We start from the raw sequence: 26,858 nt of genomic DNA, 5'->3' as shown, positions 1-26,858 counted from the left end.
TATTATTTCACTCATTTTCGTCCCTTTATTTCTCACAACTAACAACTTCTTTTCACATTACAAAGAGGTCTACAACGCGCCTTCTCCGCTTATTATTCAGATTTTTCCCCAACCCGTGTGCCAGTTGACAACATTTGTATATTTTTGGAGAGCTTATGAAAGGAGGAAGTTTTTTCCGTAATTTTTACGCTAAGTGTGTTGCCAATTTTTGAGTAATCCTCTTAGATTTAAACGATAATTTCCAAGTTTCTTCATAACGTGTGCACCAATGACTGTTTCTTTCTGTGGGTATGGGAATTTTGGGCATAAATTTTGTCCCCAGTAGTCACTCATTCGTCAGCTGTTAGCAACGTGTCGATTAAGTGTCCAGGGTGTAGTAGATTTTTCACAATTATTAGTTTTCTGTCGAAAGTCGGAATATGTCACGAAAATCTACAAACTGCAAACTCGAAACCCATTGATTTCCGACCCCCGGTGCATAGGGTCAAATTTGTTGCAAATGTGCTCTATTATAACCCCTTTCAAGGAATAGGTCGAATTACCAATCACCCTGTATATACTCGGATGTTCATTTATAATGATAGTATGGAATATCGCATGCACAATGCATCCAATCGAAAAATTGCACAGATAAAAATTTGATAATTTTGTAAATTATTGCAACCTTCGAACATTTATAAACATTTTGTAGTTTCTGTTAAATTTTGTTCCCTTTATGTAATAACAGTTTTGTTTCCGTTGAGAACATTGCAAAAACGATTTGTGTTCAAAAAATGTGTGCAAAGAATTCGGCAAAAGAAAATTGTTTGCAATTATGTTTTTGTGTAACAATAAATAATATTAATTTGTTCCAACTATTTGGTTTCAAGGAAGAATTTCATATGAACAACAAGATTAAGTATGTTACTACAAATTAGTTATCATTTGAGGCCCACAAATAAATGTTTTAAGAGGCAAATGTTCAAAATGATGACCGTTGAAATGCATTGAAAAGAACTGTCATCATTTTGAACACTTGCTCCTTAAAACATTTATTTGTGTACCTCAAATGATAACTAATTTGTAGTAACATACTTAATTTTGTTGTTCATATGAAATTGTTCCTTGAAACCAAAGAGTTGGAACAAATTAATATTATTTATTGTTACACAAAAACATAAATTGCCAACACTTTTCTTTTGCCGAATTCTTTGCACACATTTTTTGAATAAAATTCGTTTTTGCAATGTTCTCAACGGAAACCAAAACTGATATTACATAAAGGGAACAAAATGAAAGTGAAACTACAAAATGTTTATAAATGTTCGAAGGTTACAATTTTTTTACAAAATTTTTCGAACAAAATACTTCATTTTCAACAGGGAATCCAAATATGTAAGACGAATGGGGGTGTTCCATTTGAAATTTCACATTTACCCCAACCCCCCTAAGAGGGTAGTGCCGGAAAACTTTTTGCGGCATTGACTTACCCCCTCATTAGTATCAAACTTTTTTCTGTGCAATTTTTCGATTGGATGCATTGTGCATGCGATATTCCATACTATCAAATTCCCAAATTACAAATGGACCACCCGGTATATGTTTTAAGGAATAATGGAGCAATGATGTCCGCTACTAATAGTAGTAAGATTGACGCTCGCTTCCCATTAGTTTTAAGGTTAATTATGTCTTTCCCTACGAATTAATTGTGTACACAAAGGTACCCGTAGCTAGAGGAATGACACTGTCATTGTAGCGCAATGACATAAGAATGACTTAGTCTGCATGACTTTTAGTTTGTTAAAACACCATAGCAGCATATTTAACTTTAACTTACGTGACTTTCCTTTCATAGCCAGGGAACTTCGTGCTTTTAGAATGCAAAATAATTACTTATGGGATTACAGATTATTTTAATGCCAAATTTAAATTAATTGTATAATAAGAATACTTGCATTTATATTTAAGTTTATCCTAAGTCATAAATCAAGTTGCTTTATTTTCATTGTCGTTGAGGCATATTTAGGCACCTGGGTTTAACGCAATGAACCATGACAAGTGCTACAGTCTCTTTCTAGGCCGATAACGATTGGCCACAGTTTCCGGATCCGATTGGATGGCTTTTTAACCACAAAACGACCATGAAAGTCGTAATATTATATTTTGTTTTGCCCTATTTAGCCCGATAATCAGAAGAGTGAATGGAGACGTAGAGCTCTCTCTTAAAAAAGAATATCTCCTTTCGCGGCGGGTCTAACAGACCAAGTGAATCGAGGTCTACGGCGGATAAGCATCAAATTTGAACAGTCCGATTTCTCTCTCTTCTGTTTCCTGCAAATTTGGAATCGAAAATGTATTTTTTTTTAATTTAAATTTTAGTTTGTTCATAATATGTATTGGTTTTCAATGTTGAATTCCTAAATAGCGCCTAGAGGCTAAAACAGACGTACATTGTGACATTTAGTTGCGACGATCCGGCCAGTGGCCAACCTTTGAACACCGGCTTCCCAGGTTTTAAAAGTTTATATTTTAATTTTTTCCCCCTTTTTTAGAGTTAACACCATAATTTTTCATCCAAAATGTATTATTCAAACTTAGAAAGTACATATTTCATATTACAGTTTATTTAGTTCCAAACGTTCACGATGCAATAAATTCTATCCTGTAAGAACTCGAAATAGTTACTTTAGTTCGGAACTTCTATCATTATTTTAGTACCGTTTTTCTTATTATTTATTTAGCAACTGTTTCTATGCAAATGCAATTGTGGGGATTATTTAACTTCATGGATACTCAGTAAGCACAGGACACTTATTTTAACGGCAAAATAGAGGTATTACGTACCACCAGCTGGTCTTAGAATATCGTCGCCTAAATATGCACTAGCCTATTCGCAAGGACCGTGCCTACTGCGCTACATAACTGGTCAAGCTTTAACCCAAATTTCACAGGCAATTTTATTCCCTTTAGATCAGTTTATTATTGATTACAGCGCAATACAGTTTTCATTTATTTTATCCAATTTTTCCGTCGCTGTAATTTGAAATATTTTTTTTTAACTGTTTATATATGCTATATTTCAGGGGTATGCAGGCGCAAACCATCCTTGACTAGTGAGCGTTAAAAATGCGTGACTATGCTGCTTTTGCCTTAATAATCCATTTTATTCTGTATATTTAGTCAATATTGATCCTTACTTCATCGGAGCCATGTTATTTACTATTTACTATATATCAAGGATCCAGAACATACTTTCTTGGCTTGGTCCCCTTTAACAGTTGTAACGTTACCAAATTTTGGGTTAATTATAGTTTTCTTTTCCATCAATTCCTTATTTTTACAATGCTTCGACTTTTCTGACATGACGTTAATGGATTTCGTTGGGTTATTGTTCTGATACCACGGGTTATAATTTATACCGTACACCTTTACTCCATATACATTTATCAATACTTAATCATAGTTATTTTGGTTTCTTTTATTGTTCTTACTTTATTATACAATGGTGAAAACAATTAAAGGGACAAATGGTTTTTAATGCAAAAACAAAAGATAACAACGAAATAACGCCAAATGTGGCCACAATATCATCCCAGAACAAAACAATAGATGAGAAAACAAACAATGGTACAACCGCCACCCATAAAAACCAAAAAATGCCAAATGTCCAGCACAGCAGCTGACCGACGCTCTGTCAGTGAGGCCAAAAAAACATGTCTAATAGGGCGTATGATCGCCCCCTACAGCAATACAACTCTGGCATCGGCGATCCATAGTGTGTACGAGGGTCCTTAGCAATTCCTGTGGCAACCGCAGCCACTCTCACATTAAGGCACACTTGAGCTCAGCGATGGTTGTTGGAGCTGGTTGGAGGGTTGCAATTGAGCGTCCAAGGGCGTGTTCTATGGGATTAAGGTCAGGGGACATCGCAGGCCACGGCAATCGTTGAATATCCTCTGATTGAAGGTATTCATCCACCAACTGCGCCCTATGTGGACGGGCGTTGTCGTCCATAAACATGAAATGCGGTCCATATGCTCCGCGGAAAAGTCGCACGTAGGGTGCAAGGATCTCGTCCCTGTATCGCGGACCTGTCAGAGAACCTCTATCGAACACATGAAGGTCCGTACGCCCGTCTGCCATGATGCCCGCCCACACCATCACACCCCCTCCGCCATAGTGGTCCTTTTCGACAATGTTTGAGGGCCGATATCGACTCCCCGTTTCTCGCCAGATGAGACACGTCTTGAGTCGCTGTCCAGACTGAATCGCGACTCATCACTGAAGAGAATGCGCCCCCAATCATTATCCGTCCAATACAGGTGTTCTCTGCTCCATGATAACCGGGCCCTTTTGTGCTGCACAGACAAAGGGATGGACACTACAGGGCGCCTCGCATCCAACCCACCTTCATGCAGTCTCTGGGCGACTGTTATGTGTGAAATTGATGTCCCTGTTGCATTATACAGGTTTCGAGACAGCTGTGTTGCTGTCGCGGACCTATCCCTCTTGGCAAGAAGTCGCAAATAACGGTCTTCAGCCGGCGTTGTAGCCCTTTTGCGGCCTTGACCACGTCGGCGGACCACTGTTCCCGTCTCTGTGAACTGTTTCCACAGCGTGGACACCACATTTCTCGGAACCCCGAGGTCCCTACAACAGGTTGCCTGTGATTGGCCTGCCTCGAGCCTTCCAACTATCCTCCATCTTGTGGCATCATCTAAACGATGCCGACTCACCATACTAACGATGGGTAAACACAGAAATTCAAAACACACGGATTGCCCAATGCTACGGTGTTTCACAACGTACTGCGGCTCCGATCCACGCCGAGCAACTGGGTACCTATATATATTAATTTTAAAGAACTCATCTTATTAATTTTTCCAGTGCTACAAGGTTAAGGCGACAAAGTACATTTTCCGCCTTTTATTTTATTTTCATTCTCTCCAATTTTGTTTTATAATTTACATAATTTATTGGGAATTTATTTCATTTTACTTTACTCATGATTTTCACTTGCGTATAAAAAGACGATTATTTTATACATTTTTAATATTTTCAATCTACACTGACTGAGTGCAATGTATACTTTCCAATGTCCTACCTGTTTCCTACCTTGTTCGGTAGTTCTACTAGTTCCACGAATTTCAAAAGAAATCCAGCGATTCCTTTTGAGGACGGAAGAAGAACGCGTCATTCCTGATGGCTTTGGAGCTCCACAGCCTCCTTTTGGATACCAGCTGCTTATGTCACCGGAGCGACAGCTGAAATCCCCCCTCCAAATGCCCCCTGTTGCTGTCACGGATTTTCGACACTCAATGCAACCAGTACGGCCTATCCCCTTGGTAATCTCCGCCCCTGTTCCCTATTATCTACCATCAATTGGGACCAGCGAAGCAGCTACAAACATCCTACCTCACGTGCCAACCCAGAAACGGAACATACTAAACATCACAAGAAATGTAGATTTACAGAGCAAACCCCCCCATACGCTATAACCCTCTTAAGAAGAAACGTGAGCATCTTTCATGAACATCCCTTTTTGCTCTGTCCTGCCAGGCAGTGTATCGTAACGGCATATTGGAACTTTCCGGGTACAGTCAACGACCCAAATGTGTTGAGACCCCACCCCTGTGGATATGCAACCTGCCAGGCCACCTCTACACAGTTTCATTCCAGCAGTGTCCCTGTTAGTGTTCCCCTTCTTGGAATGGCTGAGGCAATACATGACCCATGGACACCTTTTGCATACAGGATGCAACGGCACCGTACACTCTCGTTTACGCATGCACCCAGCAGCATTTTCTCTCCAGGGCATATGAGGTATGCGGGACCTATGGAATGGCGTGTGCTTTCCCTGGAGTTTCGAGGCCTATCATCAGCCCACCCCCACTGACAGCCATTGGACAACGCATATTTTGGGGCTTGCTAACGCTATTTGGAGTGGCTCTTCATGGATTGCCCGGTATTCGACCGCCCCCACTGCCAACGTGTTTTCATCTGATGGACTGTATTCCAGAACTTTCCTCACCGGGATTCGAACCCGGTCCCCCTGTGAAATTTCGATCGGTCACGGACAGTGCCTCTCCCGGAACAGTGCTTCGTACCCCAGGACTCCAGGGTTCAAGTGTGTTTGGACTTTCGCCGCTTTGGACTGGAATTTCCCCGCCTGGCGACGAACTCTGGTTGTTCAGGAACTTGTTTACGTCACGATATGGTGTATAAGTAACAAACTACGTTATGGCAAGTGAATTTATCATAATCTTTACTTCGAGTGTTTTCGTGTTATAAATACCACAAGTGCGTTTTAATTTGTCTTCACGTGCGTCAGTGATTTACCTCCGAGCAGTACAAGCGGAGATAGGTGTTTACCACGATCATTTTCTCTCGCCTGTTGAACTGTCGTCCAGATGACGAGGAAGACCCCGAACATAACGCCTCGAGGTTTCTCAGCTCACGCCAGGCGCTTAGTTAGCACTTGCCAAGTTGCCGTTATTTATCTATCCGTGCTGTTATGTGAAACGCAGGAGCCATTGGCATATATGTGTACATATATGATACAGTGTATTGAACTTTCCGCTGACTTCGCGGACCTGCGAACAACACTTGCTGGCGCATGTTGATCAAACGTCAGTATTTTGATTTCAAAAGACTCTCCCTGTGTGTGGCTAAAGAAAAACAAAAGCCTTTCCATCTGCAGTCAAGCTCTGAGCTTCAACTTTCTTCAACCAATTTTATTTTTTAGGTGAAGGGTTTCCAACATTCTTATTATTTTATTTTATGTACCTTTTTTTCATGCAATAAAATACTTTTAAATTTTCGGGAATGTCAGAAGGTTTAATTTAAAATTTTAATGATTACAATTTCAATTTGGGAAATTGTTTTGCAAGGGAGGGATCGTAGCGTATCCGCTCGGTTTAAGAAATATTCACCATGGCAGACCTTGTCAGATCCTGCATTAGAAATGTATAGAATAAGACTTTTACAGGAAATTGTAAGAACACTGGCCTTTGGCTAGAGGTGACGAGAGGCCAAGCGAGGGATTAAAAGGTGTGATGAAAGTAACACGAGGTCTTTTTGCCGGTAATCGTCGGGGAAGCAGGAGCTATTAGTCTATTTCCTAAACCAATCAGGGTAACCTATCCTTCGTTCTTATCTGCCATTCGCATTGCTCAGTTCAGTCTAAACCGAATCATGCGTTTATATTAATGTTAATTTAGATATTTGTACCTGCCCTTTCAGGGCTGTCTCTACCATCAGTACTGTTAATCGGGAGGGGCAAGTCACATCCCTATTTAAGATCCCAGCGTTCATGTTGGAACGCTACGATATCAATCTTGAAAACATTATGTAACCTTGCACATTTTTTATATTTGTTTAGAATTTTTTTTAAATATGGTGCCCGTACTTTTTAAATATAATCTATAGTGTCTACATAATCTGACAGAAAGTGTCGTGATGATACGTTTAGAACTTCTACTGCAAAATTCCGTTTTATACTCTGCAACTAAAAAAAACTTTTATTGAAAATAAGAATTATGGAAGCTTTTGCTTAGATAAGCAGTTCTCAACATTTTAAAAATCTTAAATAGTTTTAGATACTCTCTCTCTCTCTCTCTCTCTCTCTCTCTCTCTCTCTCTCTCTCTCTCTCTCTCTCTCTCTCTCTCTCTCCTTATTTCTCTCTCTCTCTCTCTCTCTTTCTCCCCCTTATTTCTCTCACTCTCTCTCTCTCTATTTCTCCACCTTATTTCTCTCTCTCTCTCTGTTTCTGTCTGCATATGTCTGTCTGCCTTTCTGGATGTGTGTAGGTGTACATAGGACTAGGCAAGTACGAGAATAGTAGCCTATCATATCATGAATCTAACTTCTTTCATATTCACACAATAACTATTCATATTATTTGAACATTTGGACTCAAATTGTCTTGTATAATTTCCATACTACTAAAGTAATTTATCTTCTAATTTTTATTGTTCGTACTTAAATTAGTATTTAGTACTAATCTTTTATCATTTCAAAGTTTGCTCAACGATATGCTACGTGGAATGAGAACCTTCATTTAGAAAATCACAATTAGTAATGTAAGAGTACAAAATAAAAAAATATACAGTATTAATAAGGAGGCAACACTAACTTTAATAATTTATGCCAATCTTTAACTACAATATAATGTAATATTATATTATAGTATTTTACAAATTACTTTCAAGATTTAAGACCAGGTATGTGATTTCATTTAGGATGTCGTTAATTGAAATAGAGTACAGAACATCACGTACTAATAGCTTATTGGCAGGGATGTTCAAGCATGGACGTCCAGCTCAGATTGCTGGCTGGGGGCGACTACAGAACCACGGCGCATCCCAGCCCTTCCTCAAGGGTGGGAGGGTGAAGACGATGTCCAGGGAGAACTGCGTGGTGCAGTCCAAATACACCCACAAAGAAGTGGAGCCGGGCCAGTTCTGTGCCCTTGCGGATGATGGGGAAACTTGCACAGTAAGTTCGCTCTGTATAATAAGAAAAGCAAAAGACTTAGTTGTACGGTTTTTCATTTTACACCATTGTTCATCACATTTGTGAAAAAGAAAAGCATTTAGGCTAGTTATGAAACCATCCCAGGAAGTTTCTCGCCTGAAAATGAATCAAGAGTATGACATTGAATTGCTTGCTTCATATTAGAAATGCCTCTTTTGTAAGCGCAATTTGAATATCGTTCTGAAACTTTTGATTGCATTTTTCTCCGTAAAGTGATCTGGATATTCGAATATAGTACGTGATATCTAATGTAAATTTGCAAATCATAGAGAACATTGGAATGCTTTTAAAACTATTTTCCTTCGTCCTTTCATTGAAAAAAGTGGACAACAAACCCAATCTATACAATCATGAAGAATATTTATTGATGTATTTATTAGACAAATCATGACAGAGAACATTGTCCCGTTGAGGCTTACATGCATACTAGCATTGCAGAAATAATTTTGGAGTCATTAATTACAGTACAGATGAAATTTTCACTCCTTTCTCCACCGCGCCACTAAGGATCCTTTGAAAGAACGCAATGATGTACTGTTTACATCAAGCACCGGTTCATTTTCCTCCAGTTCACTGTCATGTTTGGCCATTTTTCCCATCGGAAAAGTTTACCAAGTTTATTCGAGATTTCGGCAAATGAAACAACCCAGATTTCGGTCTGGCTCTGAATTCAGGCTCACGATATTGTAATAAAGATACTAACCCTATAGAGTATATTTTGATGATAGTCAAGTCGGTTGGGCGTCTTACTGCCACGCGGGAGGTCGAGGTTCGATTCTCTGGGTGGGTGATTTAAGGCCGGAATTCTTCCGGCCTTGTTCCAGCATAATAATCAGCTCTAGGACTCACCCAGCCTCAAAGAAATGGGTACCTGTAGATAACCCTGAGGGATAAAGGTGGTCGGAGCGTGGTGCTGATCACATCACCTCCAAAAAAAATATTCCTATATCGAGAATGTGTCGGGCCCTACCCTCACATCCCCTATGGCATGGTGCTATATGCACGGGGAACTTTATCTGTACCTTAACTTACAATTTTATACAGCATGCTAATCAAATTCAGATTTTCAGATTAAATCTTTCTTCCATTTTTGCGATAGAAACTCAGGTCTAAGATTGTCTTCAAGACCCAGAGAATAAGATGATATTTCATCAGTTTCCGAGCCCTGATTGTAGACACTATAGAATGCATGACAATACCATTCTAAACCTAAGTGGAGACAATTTTGTATGTTACAGTGGATTTCTGAAAGATATACCACAACAAGTTGCTCCCAAAGCAGTCTTAATCGAATAGATCCAATCACTGCTGAGAAGTTGGAAGAAGTTACTCTTGAAGAAGTAAATATATTCCTAGACATTATAATGTACTCTAGAGAATTTATGCAAGGAAGACATTCTGTATACTGTGACGTTACATAAACTTTATACTTCAGGCACAATTTACTTTTTAATTTTAGTTCTGTGAGTGTATCAATTTTCTAAAGTAGGGTTCACAAGTTTATCTTTTCTCTAAGCACTACATGGAGGTCCTAGGAAGAATGCATCACCTTATTTATGAACGAGTGAAACGTAAATGATGGGGGAGGGGTGTCATAAACAAATTGATAACACTAGGGAACAGCCATTTCGTACCCAGTTAGCGAATATGAGTTCTTAACTAATTTCGCCATGCTGATATCGGATTTACCACTCATTTCTCCATAATGTACCATTTTCGAGATACATGTGACGTCATATATAGCATCATATGGGTGATGAATACACCACTGAATTCCGGTGTTCTTGTAATCTGGCAACACTGCAAAGCATTTCAGTGCCAAATTTTTATGTATACCTTCAGTCGTCTCTTATGTGTTGGTATGTGAGGTGTATTGTAACGCTCTTTGCTACGGAAAAGGATAATAAAATATATTCTAACAAAAAAGTATCATCTAGTTTACAGCATTTGATTTGTGCAGTGATACAGTGAACTGTGCTGTGATTAATAAAAAAACTATGTCGACTAAAAAAAAACCTTAAATGTGTATATCATCCTAATACTTTCTGTTACATTTCTGACCAATGCACTCCAAAATTCCAATGTAAAATCATCACAGATTGTGTAAAGATAGTGTACCGACTGTACTTTCGTTGTCACTGGAATGCTAAGACCGCCCATGTGCCTCACGTGGTACATGTCATAGTCCTGCTGTAACACTAAGAGATTGGTAGAATGTTATTCATTCAATGCCTTTTGATGTGTCCATGATAAAGTTTGAACCAAGGAACCACGTGACATTGTTATTTTTGCCTCACCGTAATGCGTGGCTATTCCTCGAAGAATAAAAGCATATGATACCGATGTGCCCTCCACATTAAAGTCGTTACCACATAGTGAGGGATTCCCAATTCCTAAATCACTATCCACCACAGTGGAATTGAACATTTCTCGTGACCAGGAACGTTCTTTCAAATATAAATGATAGCGTTACATAGAAAATGATGGGTAGGTTAGTTTCTTGAACGATAAATTTCAAATCTTTTATTTCATCTGGAAACTAACTGAATAACATCGCCAGATATCGGCGCAAATGGTACTGCACTCTGGCACAACCAATGTGACCAGTAAAATTCGTAATTTTAAAAAACTTACATTTTTTTATGAATACGCATGATCATCCCCATAAATCGTCTGAATTACTCCCATATCCTCTAATGCACCCTCATGGCACGGTGCTACTATATACGCTGGAAACTTTGACTTATTTTTTAATCTTTCATCCATAGAATGCATGAAAATGTATCGTTATTTTATCAATTCGATAAATAATCATTGAGACCATTGACATGCATCGAAAACTATTGCAAGCGACTCCATATCTGTCTTTCATCCATGTTTTTCTTTCCCTCGCACAATATTTTTCTTTACACCTTACAAGCTTTTATTCGATACTGAACGTTCATCCAGAGGATTATTTTCGTTTTAATGTTTAGAGAATATTAATATAGATAAAGTTAATAACTAATACAAGGTTCATGTCTATCGTCTTTTGAACAAAAGTTAAGTACGTTCAAAGTCTCGGTTGAATGACATTTTGGACACCATGTATATGTCGGAAATGTGACGTCATACACAAATTTTGAGACTTTCTCTGAATTCATCGAACCAAAGTTAGTAAATATCACGTTATTTCATTCAGGATACAGAAAAAAAGAAAGTTGAAATTTGTCCCCTAGTGTAGTGTAATATCCACAGTCCTAGTTAGATAATTCAATGTTCATTGAAAACTCATTTACGCAGCAATATTGGAATCATATTGATATAAATCTTAACTCTGGCATCACATTTCCCGAAAAAAAATAAACACCTAAACACGGTTCCCTGAAGCTATTGACTTATACATTCAATAAGCCGGCCCTGTGGAGGAGTGGTTAGCACATGGCGCTACGATGCCAGGGGGTCCGGATTCGAATTCCGGCTTGGACATAGATATTTCTGAGTGTCCATTCATCAATTTCATCATGTCATCACTCATCTTTATCTTCGCAAATTAGCCAAAAGTGGCACAAAAAGCTAAGAAAAATAAAGCAAATCAACCAATCAATCAATATGAATTCAATAAGAAGTTTTCAAAGTAGTGATATTTATATGCATGTTGCTGACAAAGCAGTAATCACATATACGTATATTCATATATTTCAAATTGGAATTAACTTTTCAAATTAATGTTTGAAATATCGTAATGCATACTTTATATTTGTAGAACTGTCCAAAAAATTTATATTAAATATTATGACGACAATTAGGGTGGGGAGGGCAGTTGATTGCGCGACCCCCTTGATTTCTTGTCACCACACTGTGACCTCTTAATGTCAATCAAGAAAAAGTAAACTGCCCCTCCCCCTACTTTGGGCTCCCAATGGCCGCTACTGCCTATTTCATTTATATTTTGTACTTCCGCATACTATGAGAGGAATAAATATTTAAAATATTGTTTAGTAGAACGATATAAGTTATACGTTGTGTTAAAACTCTGACTTTATTTGTGAATATGATGCCTTGGAAGGAATTTCCTTAACCTAAAGAGGCTTATTAATAGTTGATCTATGACATGACTTTTTCATACACAACACCAATGCCAGAAGGCCATATGTGATAACTTATACGGAATAATGTTGACCAAATATTGGCATGTGGTTGTATTTTGACAGGGAATATTACAGGAAGGGAGAGAAGAACTGAATACTGCGTATTAATGTGTGACTTGATAGCGTTTGTGAACACCTAGTAATTTAACATTCACTTATCAATCAACTTATCAATATGGAAATACATATTATGAAACGTACGTATTTATCATTAAATCCACTTTATATATTATAATATTATTTCCTCAGGGTGACAGTGGAGGTCCCTTGATAGTGGAGGTGCTAAGGTCGCCTGTTACAATGGAACAAATTGGTAAGAAAACAAAATAAGCAATGAAGTTATAAATAGTGTTTTATTCGTCTAGGGTATATATTTCAAAGTCTTGCGTATAAGATCTATGTGAACTTAATTACTTAATTAAAAAATTCTAAATTTTTACTGCATACTGAATGAAAGGTCAAGGGTTGACTTGTTTTTCTCGTAGAGTTCTATGTGCACCCAAGAATTTATGTAGTATCAGTGTCAAAATATTAGTGTTCTACAAAAGATGTCGGATTCAATGATCCAATGGATTAAAATGGCGATAATTTTTGTTCTATTCTCTAATTGATCTCAATAAATAAAGGATAGTTTTTTATAATTCACGTTTTCCTCTATCATTCGCACTTGTCTCACGATAATAATTTGAATTTTAAAAGCGACGTTTAACGTTTATGTGCTGTTAAATATCCCTTCATTGATTGTGTTTGCTTCTTTAAGTCCACTTTATGCACAGATAGGCTAGTCTAGACTAGACCTGCAGTTTAAAGTGAGATCCAAACCACTGTGCAATGTGCCTCGAAAGGGTATCGAATCCGGGATCATTTGACTACAAGGTTGTTAGCCTTCGAGGAGGGCCGCCCTTAACCCTCGGATGCATGTGTGGGGTCATTTTGACCCCACTGTCTGGTTATTTCCTGGTATTATAATAAAATCTAAATAAAAAATTCTGATTTTCTGTGACATCTTACCATGCTACTTCAGCTATAGGAACATGTATAAATAAATTTCTTACAATTTATTTTTAATTACATTTTTAACGTTTTTTTAACAATACCCCTCCTTTCCATGTGTGGGGTAATTTTGACCCCAGCCTGAAAACATTCATAAAGGGAAATTGATCCTACATATTATGATCAATTATGGCCAAACTAAACTAAATCATCTCAAGGTCAACCACCCACCCTGCCATGACTCACTGCAAAGTGCGCATGCGCAGATGTATTTGGCGCGTATCGAGGCGAACTGAGAGAAGTTGGGATGTTCCTGTTCGTGAGCTATTTCTCAATTAATTCTCCTACCCGAAGTACAAAGCAACCTTTGGAGTAAATCGTGTCGATGACATCAGAAGACTACTCTGATCTGATGACACATACTGGCGCTGCACGTCTGGAGACTGATCACATGGCTGCATTTCAATATATGTGGACACTTTTTTTGTCAAAAACTGTCGCAGAATCATGGTACCCGGCGTCTTTCTTACGACTGATGAATAGTTAGTGCCTTTCCGTGGGAGATGCAAGTTCGTGCAATAGATGCCAAGTAAACAAGCCAAATACGGCATCAAGATCTTCTGGTTGTGCGATGCTAATAACTTTTACTCCAAAGACGGTCTAATCTACTTGGGACGACAGCCAGGAGAGCCAGTTCAAAGAACCTCCGCAGCAACGTCGTGAAGAAACTGTGCTACACACTTCGGAATTCTGGAAGAAATATCACAACTGACCAATTCTTCACTAGTCATGACTTGGCTAACGATCTCCTGTTACAAAATGTAACCATTGTCGGAACAGTAAGGAAAAACAAGCGTGATATCCCACCTGCACTATCCAATATCAAGACAAGACAGCCTTGCACATCACAATTCGCCTTCCATGAAAATGAGACCCTGGTAAGCTACTTGCCGAAGAGAAACAAGAATGTCATTCTACTCAGAACCATGCATCATGACATACACATGATGATGATGATTCTAAGAAGAAGCCACAAATCATAAAGTTTTACAACCAAACAAAGAGTGGAGTAGATGCCATGGACAAACTGCTTCAAACGTACATCTGCAGAACACAAGACACTTGGATGGCCAGTGGCCCTCTTGGATCCCACTTTAAGCTGTAGGTCCAGTCCCGATTAGCCTTACTGTGCATAAAGTGGACTTAAAACAACAAATCAATCAATCAATCAAGCCAGTGGCCCTCTTCTATAATGTAATCAATGTAGGCGTTCTCAATGCATACACGTGCTACTTGTCTGAGCATTCTGATTACCAATCAGGCGTCAGTCACAGACGCCGTATGTTCCTTATCGAGTTGGAGAATGAGTTGATTCTTTCTCACATGCGGGGGAGGTGCCAAAGCTTGAACCTGAAAAAACCAGTAACCGAGGCAATGAAACTTTGCGGCGTAGTAAGGCAGGCACAGAGACTGGAGGAAAGATCTTCAAAGAAAAGAGCAAGATGCCAGGTCTGCACAAGACAAGAGGACAGGAAGACGACAGAACGTTGCAGAAGATGTGGGAAACCTGTGTGCAGGTCCACAGCAGTGTGACTGTGGTGTGCTCAGAATGCGAGTGAGGTGTATTTAATTGCCATGAGAGGCCGGCGCATTCTTTTTTATTTCTTTTTTATTATTATTTTTATTTTTTTTTAAATTTATTTGTTCTAGATAAAATAATATTTAGTGCTGTATTGTGTTATCTCTAAAATACTGTTTCTTAGGTCAACTGAAGTTCTGATAATTGCGAGCGAAGTGTAACTACCAATATTATGTAGAACAGTGAATTGTCAATACATTGTTATTTTTTGGGAGGGCTCTTAAATAATAATAATAATAAAAGGGTAATTGTTTCCTATGTTATATTCAGATAAATTATTGATCAATAAACCATATTAGCTGAACTATTTACTCTGTCGTACTTAGTTCAATGCATAATTGCATTGGGGTCAAATTGACCCCACATATGTAAAGTTGTAAAAAAAAAGTGACATGCATCCGAGGGTTAAATATGTATTGAAAATATACTTTACATCTTCGGAATATAAAAGTGGAAATGAATTGATATTATAATTTGTATGTAAACCATCTATACACATTTTTCACAACATTAGTTATTTCTACTACTGCGTATTATAAAAATTCACAATTTTAACAGATATCCATGCATAAATGTATGTAATTGTGTTCCTTGAATTTTCTCCTTAGGCGTTGCAGCAGGTGGCGTAGGATGTGCCGATCTTAGTTATCCTGGCGTTTATGTCAATGTATCCTATTACCTTGATTGGATTAAGGAAAATACTCTTGATGCCAAATATTGTAGATTTTAAGATGGAACACCATGTTGAGATGGAAGGTCATGAAGACAATTTTCTGAGTAGGATTGGATTGCTTATGTAACGTTATAATTAAATTGTTTGTACGTAATATAAGTAAACGGGTAGGAAGTGGATAGTGAAAGGTCTCTTTTAATTTTCAAAGACATTTAAAAGGACGTAAGTGGCAGACATTATCAAGGCCCTATCTTTTCCGAGAAGTTGAATTTGAAAGTGCAGGTGGCGGAAGAATTTCTAGGTTTGTTTTCATGTAAAAATATATTTTTATTTCATAAGTATGCAAAATGTGGCTTGGCACCATTTTACTCCAACTCCTTAATATGTAACAATGCATAGTACAGAGTCGCCCAAATAAAACTATATCCAAAATAAAGTTTTAATAAGCCAGTTTTTTATCATCAGAATGTTTTTGTGGTTTATTGTCAGAGACTTCTTGACTGACGTGTTCTTTGATTTATTCTTTAAAATTTGTCAAGAGTTTCAAAATCTCAGTTGCAGTTGTGATATTATACACCAGTAATTTCAAGCTGCATTCCAAAGCATTCTGAGAAAACCGTCATGTGCTACCTCTATGCGGACAAATACACTCTCAAAATCTTGTCTGGACAGTGGAATGTGTGCACTGTTGTGTCTCCATTTGTCAAAGTTTTAACATGTAAGTTACAGATGTACTTCATCGAACATACTAACGCACTTTGCTTCGTTGGGTATAGTTTTGTTTGGGCCACACACTGAAGTATAAGAAGAGTGGGTTTTGAACTACAATGCAACTTGAAAATTTATGCGCAATAAACTGAGGAAGCTGCAAAGAAATTACCAGATGATAGGATATGACATTGGCTACTCTGAACAAATTTCCTGCTATAAATAGTATCATTATGTCTTATTCCATAGGTGTATGCATTATTACAACAAATATTTTAATTACTTGTGTAGAACTAACTAACGAAAATAATTACGTTAGAATATACACATTTCTAATGGAAAAGTAAATCATACATATTAATGTGTAATACACTGTTTAATCTGCAGAACTATTTATGCGGCTACTATATGTGTTAGTGAGTTTGATTTTTTCAAATAAAGCTCCTCTATGTTCTTTAACGTATATGCAACTTACACATGCACTTTGTCCTTTCGGGCTGTACTTTCTATCTGAAGCAATAAAGTCCGTACGAATTTATTATTACTAATGTTATGGGCGGTATTTTAGTGCTTCGTTGTTATATATTTGTTAGCTGTATTGTTTATATGAATGATTTCAAGAATACTTAATAATTCTAATTTTGTTCTTGATCTAGTTATTTCTTTCTCAGGGCTACAGGGAATAATTCCCGTGAACAAGCTTTGACATTTCAAAAAGTATAATTATAATAACAGACTGAAACAATTGACCAAATACCAAACAAAACAAGCAGGAGAAATTATTACATAGTATGCTTTTTGAGTAATTAAGTGAACATATCAATATACCATTAGATACGTATTACTAGGGACGTTCAATATATATATATATATATATATATGTGCTATAAAATATTGTATAAAGCAATGCCATTAAAAAGAAGCACATGGTTGACAAGGGCCATCCTTCGTCTACAAGGAACAACAATCGATTCGTTATCAGACGTGAAGGCGCATGCGCTCAAGGGCGAAAAGTAAATGCTTGTTCGGAAAACGCGGGCTCGTGTCATAAGGAGAAGCATGGATGTCAAGGGCGTTCTGCTTATGGACTTTTTGGAACGAGGAAGAACAATTAACGCTGACCGTTATTGTCAAACATTGGATAAACTGAAAAACGCAATTCGACATAAGCGACCAGGTCTTCTGTGAGATGGTGTCATTCTTCTTGACGATTACGATCGCCCCCACTCAGCAGTGCAAACACAACACAAAATTGAAGAATTGGACTGGGAACGACTGCCTCACCCTCCATACAGGTCCGATTTAGCGCCGAGTGATTTCCATCATTTTCCGGTGTTAAAGTCTGAATTGCAAGGTTACCGTTTCGAAACAGATGAAGAAGTGAAGCGGAATGTGAGAATAGTGCTCAATAGCCAGAGCCCTGATTCTCTTACAAAGGGTATGGACAAATTGGTGCAACGGTGGAACAAATGCCTGAATCTCTATGGGGATTATGTGGAGAAGTGAGGATGGATCTTCCTACACATGTATGTATAGTTTTCTAATGTATCTTAAAAATAAAATTTTTTACAGCATACGGAAACTTATATATTGAACGACCCACGCATATAAAAGTTCTGTTCCTAAAAGTAAAGGAAAGTGCTCCCCTGTGCTTAGCACCACGCCATGAAGGCGTATAGGGGGTTTTGGGATAACGCCCCACACTTTCTTGAGTGTGAGTGGAGGTGATGTGGAGGTGATGTGATCAGCATCACGCCCCTGACCGCCTTTATCCCCCAGGGTTTCCTCAAGGTACCCATGTCATTCGACGCTGGGTGGGTGCCGGGGACACTTCCAACGTTAGAAAAGGTACCGGATTTGAACCGGCCGAGTTCTGTTCCTCCGAATATTATAATTAATTTTTAATGAATATGTAGCCCCAAAGTGTTTTGTGTTCTCTATGGTGTATTATTGTAATAATGTAATGAATGAACCCATAAATAATACCTTTTATGTTTGTGGAAATTACGTACCAAGGTATCTTTGGAAATCAAAAGGACACAAACTTGGAAAACCTGGTGACAGAAAAACTCGTTGGTGAAAATGTCCGCGATTTGTAATTAATACTTTACACGCATGTAAAGGATTTACTTTTCATTTGACACACATGGAAATAATAACTACTAAAACTGTAATTTAAGAGGTTTATAATACAAATACAGGGTGGGGAGTGAAAACCTGATGATTTTTTAAATTATATGGCACAGTATATAAAAAAAAATGTCTTACAGACATACGTGGCATTGTTATTGAAAAACAAAAGATTTCCACCAACATTAAGTGCGGAAATTACATCTCGCCTATTTTGATCCACACACTACTGGATTCGTTGACTGAAACTTCTAATCACATTTTGCAGCATGTTTCTCGGCATGGCAGCTACCTCGCGTTTAATGGCTGTATTTAATTAAGGATTCGAATTATTTATTACGAAGAAATTCTGAAACAAAAAGGTTTGACTTTATTACTACACTTCATACACAATAAATCTCAATACAATACTTGTAGAAAGAAAAGTAAACGTTTGTATTCTAACCCACGACGTCTAATTCCCTGAATGAAAATACAATCTCAGACATAGGCATTGTATATACCGATTACACTGCAAGATCACTGGAAGCAAAAGTCTATAAACGTGGTGATGATTACGCAAGCGACCACTTTACCATGTCACGAATACATTTCTTTTGCTCATTATGCTGAATATTAATTCTTGTGCATTGCACAGTACTTTGCAAGTTTTGTTCAATATATATTTCGCAAATTTACCGTGTTCGGGCTAGACAGGGATTCACTCCAGATGGACCACTATCGTGTGTAGTGATTCAAACCTCATAGAATATCTCTGCTTATAATCTAATATGCAGAATACAAATATTATCAGATATTGTTCCAGGTATTCAGATTTTCATTTTGTTCCCTGTCAATATGCTGGAATATAGTTTTAGAAAATATCAATAAAATGGTAAGATTAAAAAATTCATAACTTTTAATTTTGGTGACCAGCCTTGTACACATGCAACCAACCTTCTGCTATCATTTGGTGATTTTTTTTCTTTTTCTTCTTCATTTTTGAAATTAAGACCAAAGGCTACAGGCGTGGCACATACACAGGCTACTGTCGGGGTAAACGTACGTACATGCATGAATTTCATTGCATTTAAATAATTTCAAGTGCCACTTCTTTGGGGTTAATTTGTGTAGTAAATGAGTTTAATGTTTGTGGAATGCGAATGTATTTATTACTGACACAGTCCACGAGGTGCATGTTCAAGATCAGCTATGAACTGAGTCTACAGCGAAATATGATATTATTGTGTCATCACGAGGAAGCTTTGAGGACCTTGCCATCAAACTCTGGGAATTGCAACAGAAAATGAAAAACTTGAAATCCACATATTAGAGGACCATTCCTTCATCGTTCGCCTCAAAGGCAAAAATACTGAAACCTCCAAATCTAACAGAAGAAAAATAAAAGCGGGATAAACTCACCACAAACGATGTGTCCTTGTCTAAATTTTGGTCTGTTGTGTGAACAGTACGAGAAGTGCAATATACGTGCTAGAAGTCGCCGTCCCTTTCCCCCGTGCCCTTATAAAACCTCAGTTCCTGACCTACGAACTGAGGTTTCCTCGTGTATCCCAGTAACTAATTTTCATAAACAGACATTTCTTTGGTCATGACTCTCATTCGATGGACTATGAGAAGGTTCTGTTTGATTTTTTTCTAATGTCAGTGGATTGGAAGAATTATGACCAAAATTCAGCTTTACGGAATTAATCCTGACATTCGATATTTCTCCCCCTTTATTGACTGAGTTATGAGGCTTTTCATTGAATAAGGCATATTCTTCTGCCAGATTATTTTTTTATTTCTGTTTCCAAAGTCATCCCAATATGAAACTTACACCAAACAGAGATTGCATTTAACTTTGTAACATAGTTTGTTCCCCACAAAATGGAACATACATACATTTATACATGCAAGGTCAAAGCATAATGTGACCTTGAAATGAAAATTTGATTATTTTCATATAATATTTTTTTTATGAAAACTATATTCTCTTAGCATCAAAGCAAGCCCTAGATAAAAGATAAAGGGGAAGGTTGCCGTAATTGGTCCGTTGCCTAAATTGGACCGCCTTTGTTTTTGCCTATAGACGAGTACTTGAAACAGGTGAGTTGGCACTACTGGTTGGCGACAGTTTCCGTGTGCAAATGACTCAACGGTCAGTCAACTAAAGAGAGATGTTCGACGAAGTAGCAGTGCTGTTATTGTGTTTCATTGTTAGTGTTGCAATTATTGTGCTTCGGTTCTTAGCTGTTGTGTAGAGTAGAAGTATGTAATCAAATGTCCTGTAGTATATTATAAAAGTGTAATTCATTAACCACTAACTACATGTCGTAAAACTAGGGTTTAGTTGCGTATGTTTGTGTAGCGTAATATTTTTTTATTTTTAGGGGAATAGTTGGCTAAGTTGGACCACCATGTGTTTCCCAAATTGGACCGGTCCATTTTAGAAGACGTTAGGTAAGGAGAGATATTTTTTGTTAAATTTCGACAGGACGTAATTGGAGGACTGTCTCTCATTATGTTCCCAAGATGTCGAAAAGAGGCACGCATGGGAAATGGAACGAAGATGATTTGCAGATGGCTGTGGCTGCTTACAGAAACGGTGAGTAGGGGGACAATTAGTGTGCCCGCGTATATAGAGTGCCATAGGCTACAATAAAGGGACACGCTTACAGTAAAAATACGTTTTTGAATACAAATAAGTGCTTCGGTAGGCAAGCAACCTTTACTGCAGAAATGGAAAAAATTCTCGCCGACCACATTCTGTTATTTGAGGAAAGGTTTTTCGGCTTCACAATCAAAGATGTTCGTAAGCTAGCCTTTGATATTGCAGAGATATACGAATTACCACACTGCCTTAACAAAGAAGAAAGAATGGCCAGTAAAAAGTTGTTTTATTCTTTTATTAGTCGCAATCCACAGCTTTCCCACTGTCAACCTGAAGGAACATCAATAGCCCGAGCTAAAGGGTTTAACCAAGACCATCTTCAGGTTCAGGCCACAGCGCTCGGTCAAGACGTCATCATCTGGAGGCGATCGTCTTAACGCTGTAAACCCTTTGTAGTATTTTTGTCGTAGAGAATTAAGGTATATTTATTTCTTTTATGATGTTAAATTTTGACATTTATCCTCCCGATGAATATAGTTAGAAGAAAATAGTAGAATATTGAATATTTTCACCAAAATTCAGAAAGTCACTATGTCCATCACAAAAATTCCTACCATAGCACAGAGAGAGAGTTGAAAACCTTTAGAAACTTCCTTGCGGAAACAAATTAAACATTGCATTTCTTTGAAAAATATTATCCGGAATATTAGTCAGCTACAGTAAGACTCGTTACAGCTTTTGTATGAACTTTTGTATGTAAAAATCAATGGATGAAATCAAAACCCCGCATGTTCGGTTGACAGTAAACTTGCCAAGATACCTAATCAATTAAATTTTATTTATCTTTACCCAAAAATCAACCAGATAATGCATATATTCTGTGTAGCTATAAAATCTCAATACAAAAACTTATTTTCTATAACCTCTCAGCAAATGCGAAAGAAATTGGTACAAGGCAATGTTACATTTCTGTGAATAAAGACTAAACCTAAATCACTTGTCACATTGTAAATTCAACCCTTTTGACTTTATTGAACAAAAGATAATAAACAAATTGAATCTTTTCATTGTGGTTAGTAAGATCTGTGACAATAACTTAAGAGTTTCAACATTTTCATTGAAAAAAAGCAGATTAATATTTCGATCTTAGCATTCATTTGAAATATTTCTTACACTTTGTTTACACTCTGTTAATAAAATGTGAATAATGTTAGTGAATTATGAAACATTATCACTGATTTAATAATCAAAATTATAAACATCGAAGCTTCACAAAGTCGAAATATAAAATAACAATTCACATGAAACAATTTTATAAAATTTACTACACTTGTAGTTCATAATAACATAGCTAGGTAATAAAATGTTTTTTGTGTAAAAACAATTAGCTATGTTGAAACATAAGTAATATAAATCTTGGATAATTTTACACATGAATATTTCATCGAAGTTCTTGTTACACATCATACCCTTGTATTTGAAATCATACCATATCTTCTTCCATTATCCTCCGATTAGCCAAAAGAAGCATAAAAGCGGAGTAAAATTAGAATGTAAATATACATATGTATCAATTTGGCCCTGTTGTATAACTTTCTTTCATTAGGCATATTTTGAAACTGAACATTTGTGTAAATTATATTAATATGTTATCGAATGCTTACATAATATTTACACTAACAAAACTGCTTTGGTAGATATGACCGTAATATTTTAAACGTTCACTAAATCTTAAAACTAATTATTTTGCAATCATAAGCAACAACGCATCTTAAACGTTAATCTTAACGTTGTAATTCAGGGTAAGTTATTTGATATTTCTAAAAAAATTGTTGACAAAAGATAGAACTTGACCAAATCTAAGAGTATATTAGATGCCGGTAAATTTCTCGTATCGGACAAACGGATTTCTTCAAATTTACAGGAGAAATTACTTACCGAATGCAGTTTCTTTAGACTTGTGGAAGTTCGGGGAAGTGTTTTCTTGCATCGTTCATTGAATTTTCCCGGTAAATCATTTATTTTTCGATATAAATGTGTGACCGATGCACGAAAGCTCTTGCATCCATTTACTTCCATGTGGATGTAGCCTGTGTCTGATGACGTAATCCAGGTCAGTGTTTCCAAACACATGTTTTTATAACTGAAGAAGGTACGTTTCCACAAATGGTTTGTGGGACTATGTGTCAATGGTTCTTGGGGCTATGTGTCAATGGTTCGTGGGGCTATGTGTCAATGGTTCGTGGGGCTATGCGTCAATGGTTCGTGGGGCTATGCGAGAATGGTGTGTGGGGCTACGCATATTTTTTTCGAAACCAATTTTTCACTATTGTAACCTATAGTGACCCTACCTAACCTAACCTTACCGGAAATGGTTCGTGGGGCTATGTATGAATGGTTCGTGGGGCTATGCATTAATGGTTTTTTGGGGTTACGTAGGTATTTTTGGGTGCAGTGGGGAGGAAACACTGCATGCCGAGTACAGTAGTGAAACTGTGACCGCCATTTTGCGTGTTACTGAAGGCAAAAAGAAACGAAGAAAACTTACTCGATATGTTGCAAATAGAGCTTATTTCCGTGAAATAAGCGAAATGCCACCTTCAGCAATGTTTCTCAATGCAGAATACGTAAGTACGAATATTCAAATTAAATGAAGTAGCAAATTTCAGACGTTTGTCCGATACGAGAAATTTACCTTAGATGCCTATTCCGGACGCATGAAATCCTTACATCATGAACTATTTCTGTTATTTATTTATTTATGAGGATAAAACCCAAGGTTATTAGAAGTATAGGTTGGGCCAATCCGTTGTTTACTCGTAATGACGAAACGACGGTAAGAGGTGAATTTATCCATGAAATGAATTCCAAATCTATGCGCTAGTGTTGCACTATGCAGATAGGAAACCATGCCAGAAACTGAACACACGAAATCGAGTACACAAATGAGCATTTCCACCCAGTTACATTTTGTGGCTTCAGACAAATTGAAAATAAATATAGATAGGTACTTATTGTTATGCGGGACAGAATATTTTTGATCGGAACGGGAATTTTTTTTAAATCCCGACATTCGGGACGGGAAATATTCGCAATTTCTCGACTAGTCGGGAAATCTCAAATTCTCATTTTCACCTTAAGTGATTTTCTTTGCATTTCTGGAATGAAAACTAACAATTTCCGATAAGTTCCAGACACTTGCAATGTAGAAAACGTCAAGAATTAATACCGTTTTAAAATGACCATTCGGTATTTCCCGACTGCTCGGGATCCAGAAATTTAGGGAAGTCATTTGCTGAAGTCATGATAGGGACGGAATTTTTCTTTCCTATCCCGGTCCCGACTTTCCGAGATACCGCACACCACTTGTTATTTTTATTTATTTTAGTTCAGCACAAGATACATCTTCCAAGTACGTTGAACATAATATATACGTTATATACGTTTTTCAAAAGGATTCTTCGGTCACCGAGCTTGGATTAGTGTGGTAACGCTAACGTGAATCATGCTAATGCTAGAATCTGCAGTGCTCATTTCTGCCCAGAAGATTATGTACGTAATCTGAAAAGTCAACTTTTAGGTTTACATCGAAGAAAGATCCTTAAGCAAGAAAAACTTCGACTCCTTATTATGAGCAGGAATGTAGGGAGTATAATCCTGGTAAATACTTCGCCTACCATTTCTTTGCCATTGGTGTACAATTCTCTCTCGCTTTTTCCCTACATATTCACATAAAGCAATAAAAATACAAACTGCTAACTTTTCATTCCATTTTGGTTATTTATTAAACGGTACGTGTTTCTATTTATATTTGATAAATTTACTTTGCTCTTCCGGCCATTTAAGTCAATTGAGATTATGAAGAAGTGATAAAATAGATAAATGGCCAATCACAGTTCCCCTTACTTACAAGAGCGACCACAAGAAAAAGAACCTTCCTCCTCTTCCGTTCAACTCGGACTATAAGAGAGCATGGTCCACTCTCCCCCTCCCCTCCACACTGGAGTACGGTGCACAGGAGTCGCGAGTCTGCGCAGGTTTCTTTGCTTGTAGTTCCACTATAATAGTAATATAAAATTGTACACTCACCTCACTTAGTTCTCCGGCAGTTTGTTTCTTTATACATCATATTTGGAGAAGATACAATTCAATCTATAGTTGTACAGTGGGATCCATGAGTATTACCTTGCAAATTGTTCATCACCATGTTCGTGCAATTTATTTGACCCAATAACAGCTTCAAGAATTAAAAGAAAACTCAAAACAAGCTGTTGACAACTTCTTCACCAGCATACCTAAAAATCCATCGCTTAAAAACACACAGGATGTAAGAGAAAAAATAATGAAAATAGTCATGGACAATTTGCACGGTAATACTCATGGATCCCACTGTACGTACACTGTATATAACACACCTTATTACTTACTGACTTCCTTGACCCTGGATGTACAGGGTCAAGGAAAACAAAGAAATGAGCATAATTTTCTCTTCCGTGAAGATGTTGTACCTAAACAAAAAAAACTCAAATAATGAATTCGACAATGTAAATTGATGAGATTTAGTAAATCATTTGATGAAGTGAACTAATTCTGAGTGGACATAATCAGCTCAGATCCTATTACTTCTTCATGGTATGTGACGTAAAGTTCCCGCCCAACCGTTTGACGGCGTTAGTGGTTATCGCATCTCCTTTTCTGCAGCCTGTAGTACACATCCTCATCTAGATATTGTTCTTGTTCTGGTGTTTAATATCTGCATACTGCAACACTGTCGTTTTGTCATTTCACGTGACTTAACATTGAAGTGATGCATTCACTTGGCCGGTCACACGTCATCGCACGCAAAAACTTCAACCGTTACCATGGTTTTGGGCCAGGGCTGGATAAAACCTTTGTTACTTAAGGGGGTTCTAAAGCCATGCTAAAGCATAGACCCAAATTTCTAAAGGTAACCGTACAACTAATATAGATTCGGTAAGGAAGAAATTTTCCGATATGAAAGATTGTTTTATTCACTAGAACATGTGAACCTTATAATTCTGTTACGATTGAAGGGATTTAAGTAAATAACAGAAAATATAAGGTCTCCGTCATGTTCAAACTGCTCCGTACAGATGGCGCTGAAGTGGTAGTTTTGTTAATACCGGTGCATTTTCTTTCTTTTATGACTAGTATGGAAGATTTCGTGGTGAAACAAAGATCACATGTTCTTCCCGCAAGCATCTGAAATACTATGTGAAAAAATGAAAACATTTCGTACCTTCAGAGAGTATCATTAAAACTTTTGAAGTGGCGTTTCGTCGCAATATACTCCGTGGTGCAGATTTTAGCCTACACTGTTGCCGATATTTCACGCCGTGTTTTCTAATTATATGATCAATACAAGTGCGTCGAAATCGTGAAAGTTAAACCGAGTTACCAGAGAATAACGAATCCAGTACATGTTGGAAGAAGGAAACATCGGAAAACACTGAAAGGTA

The 26,858-nt window shown here is 37.4% G+C and overlaps 1 protein-coding gene across 1 annotated transcript in view; it reads left to right on the top strand.

Annotated features, from left to right (window-relative positions):
- LOC146003243 (mast cell tryptase-like) overlaps nt 1–18,232 on the top strand; it is a 31,852-nt gene extending 13,620 nt beyond the window's left edge. Inside the window, exons 5-7 of the mRNA XM_083141419.1 lie at nt 8,277–8,476; nt 12,895–12,958; nt 15,886–18,232. Of these exons, the coding sequence (XP_082997545.1) occupies nt 8,277–8,476; nt 12,895–12,958; nt 15,886–16,007 (386 nt within the window). The 3' untranslated portion in view covers nt 16,008–18,232. The remainder of the gene's footprint in view (nt 1–8,276; nt 8,477–12,894; nt 12,959–15,885) is intronic.
- The last annotated feature ends 8,626 nt before the right edge of the window (nt 18,233–26,858 follow it).

The sequence above is a fragment of the Lepisma saccharinum genome, chromosome 20 (assembly GCF_977018435.1).
Source record: "Lepisma saccharinum chromosome 20, izLepSacc3.1, whole genome shotgun sequence".
Lineage (NCBI taxonomy): Eukaryota > Metazoa > Arthropoda > Insecta > Zygentoma > Lepismatidae > Lepisma > Lepisma saccharinum.
The sequence above is the reverse complement of the archived record's forward strand: the minus strand, read 5'-3'. Positions and strand labels throughout refer to the sequence as shown.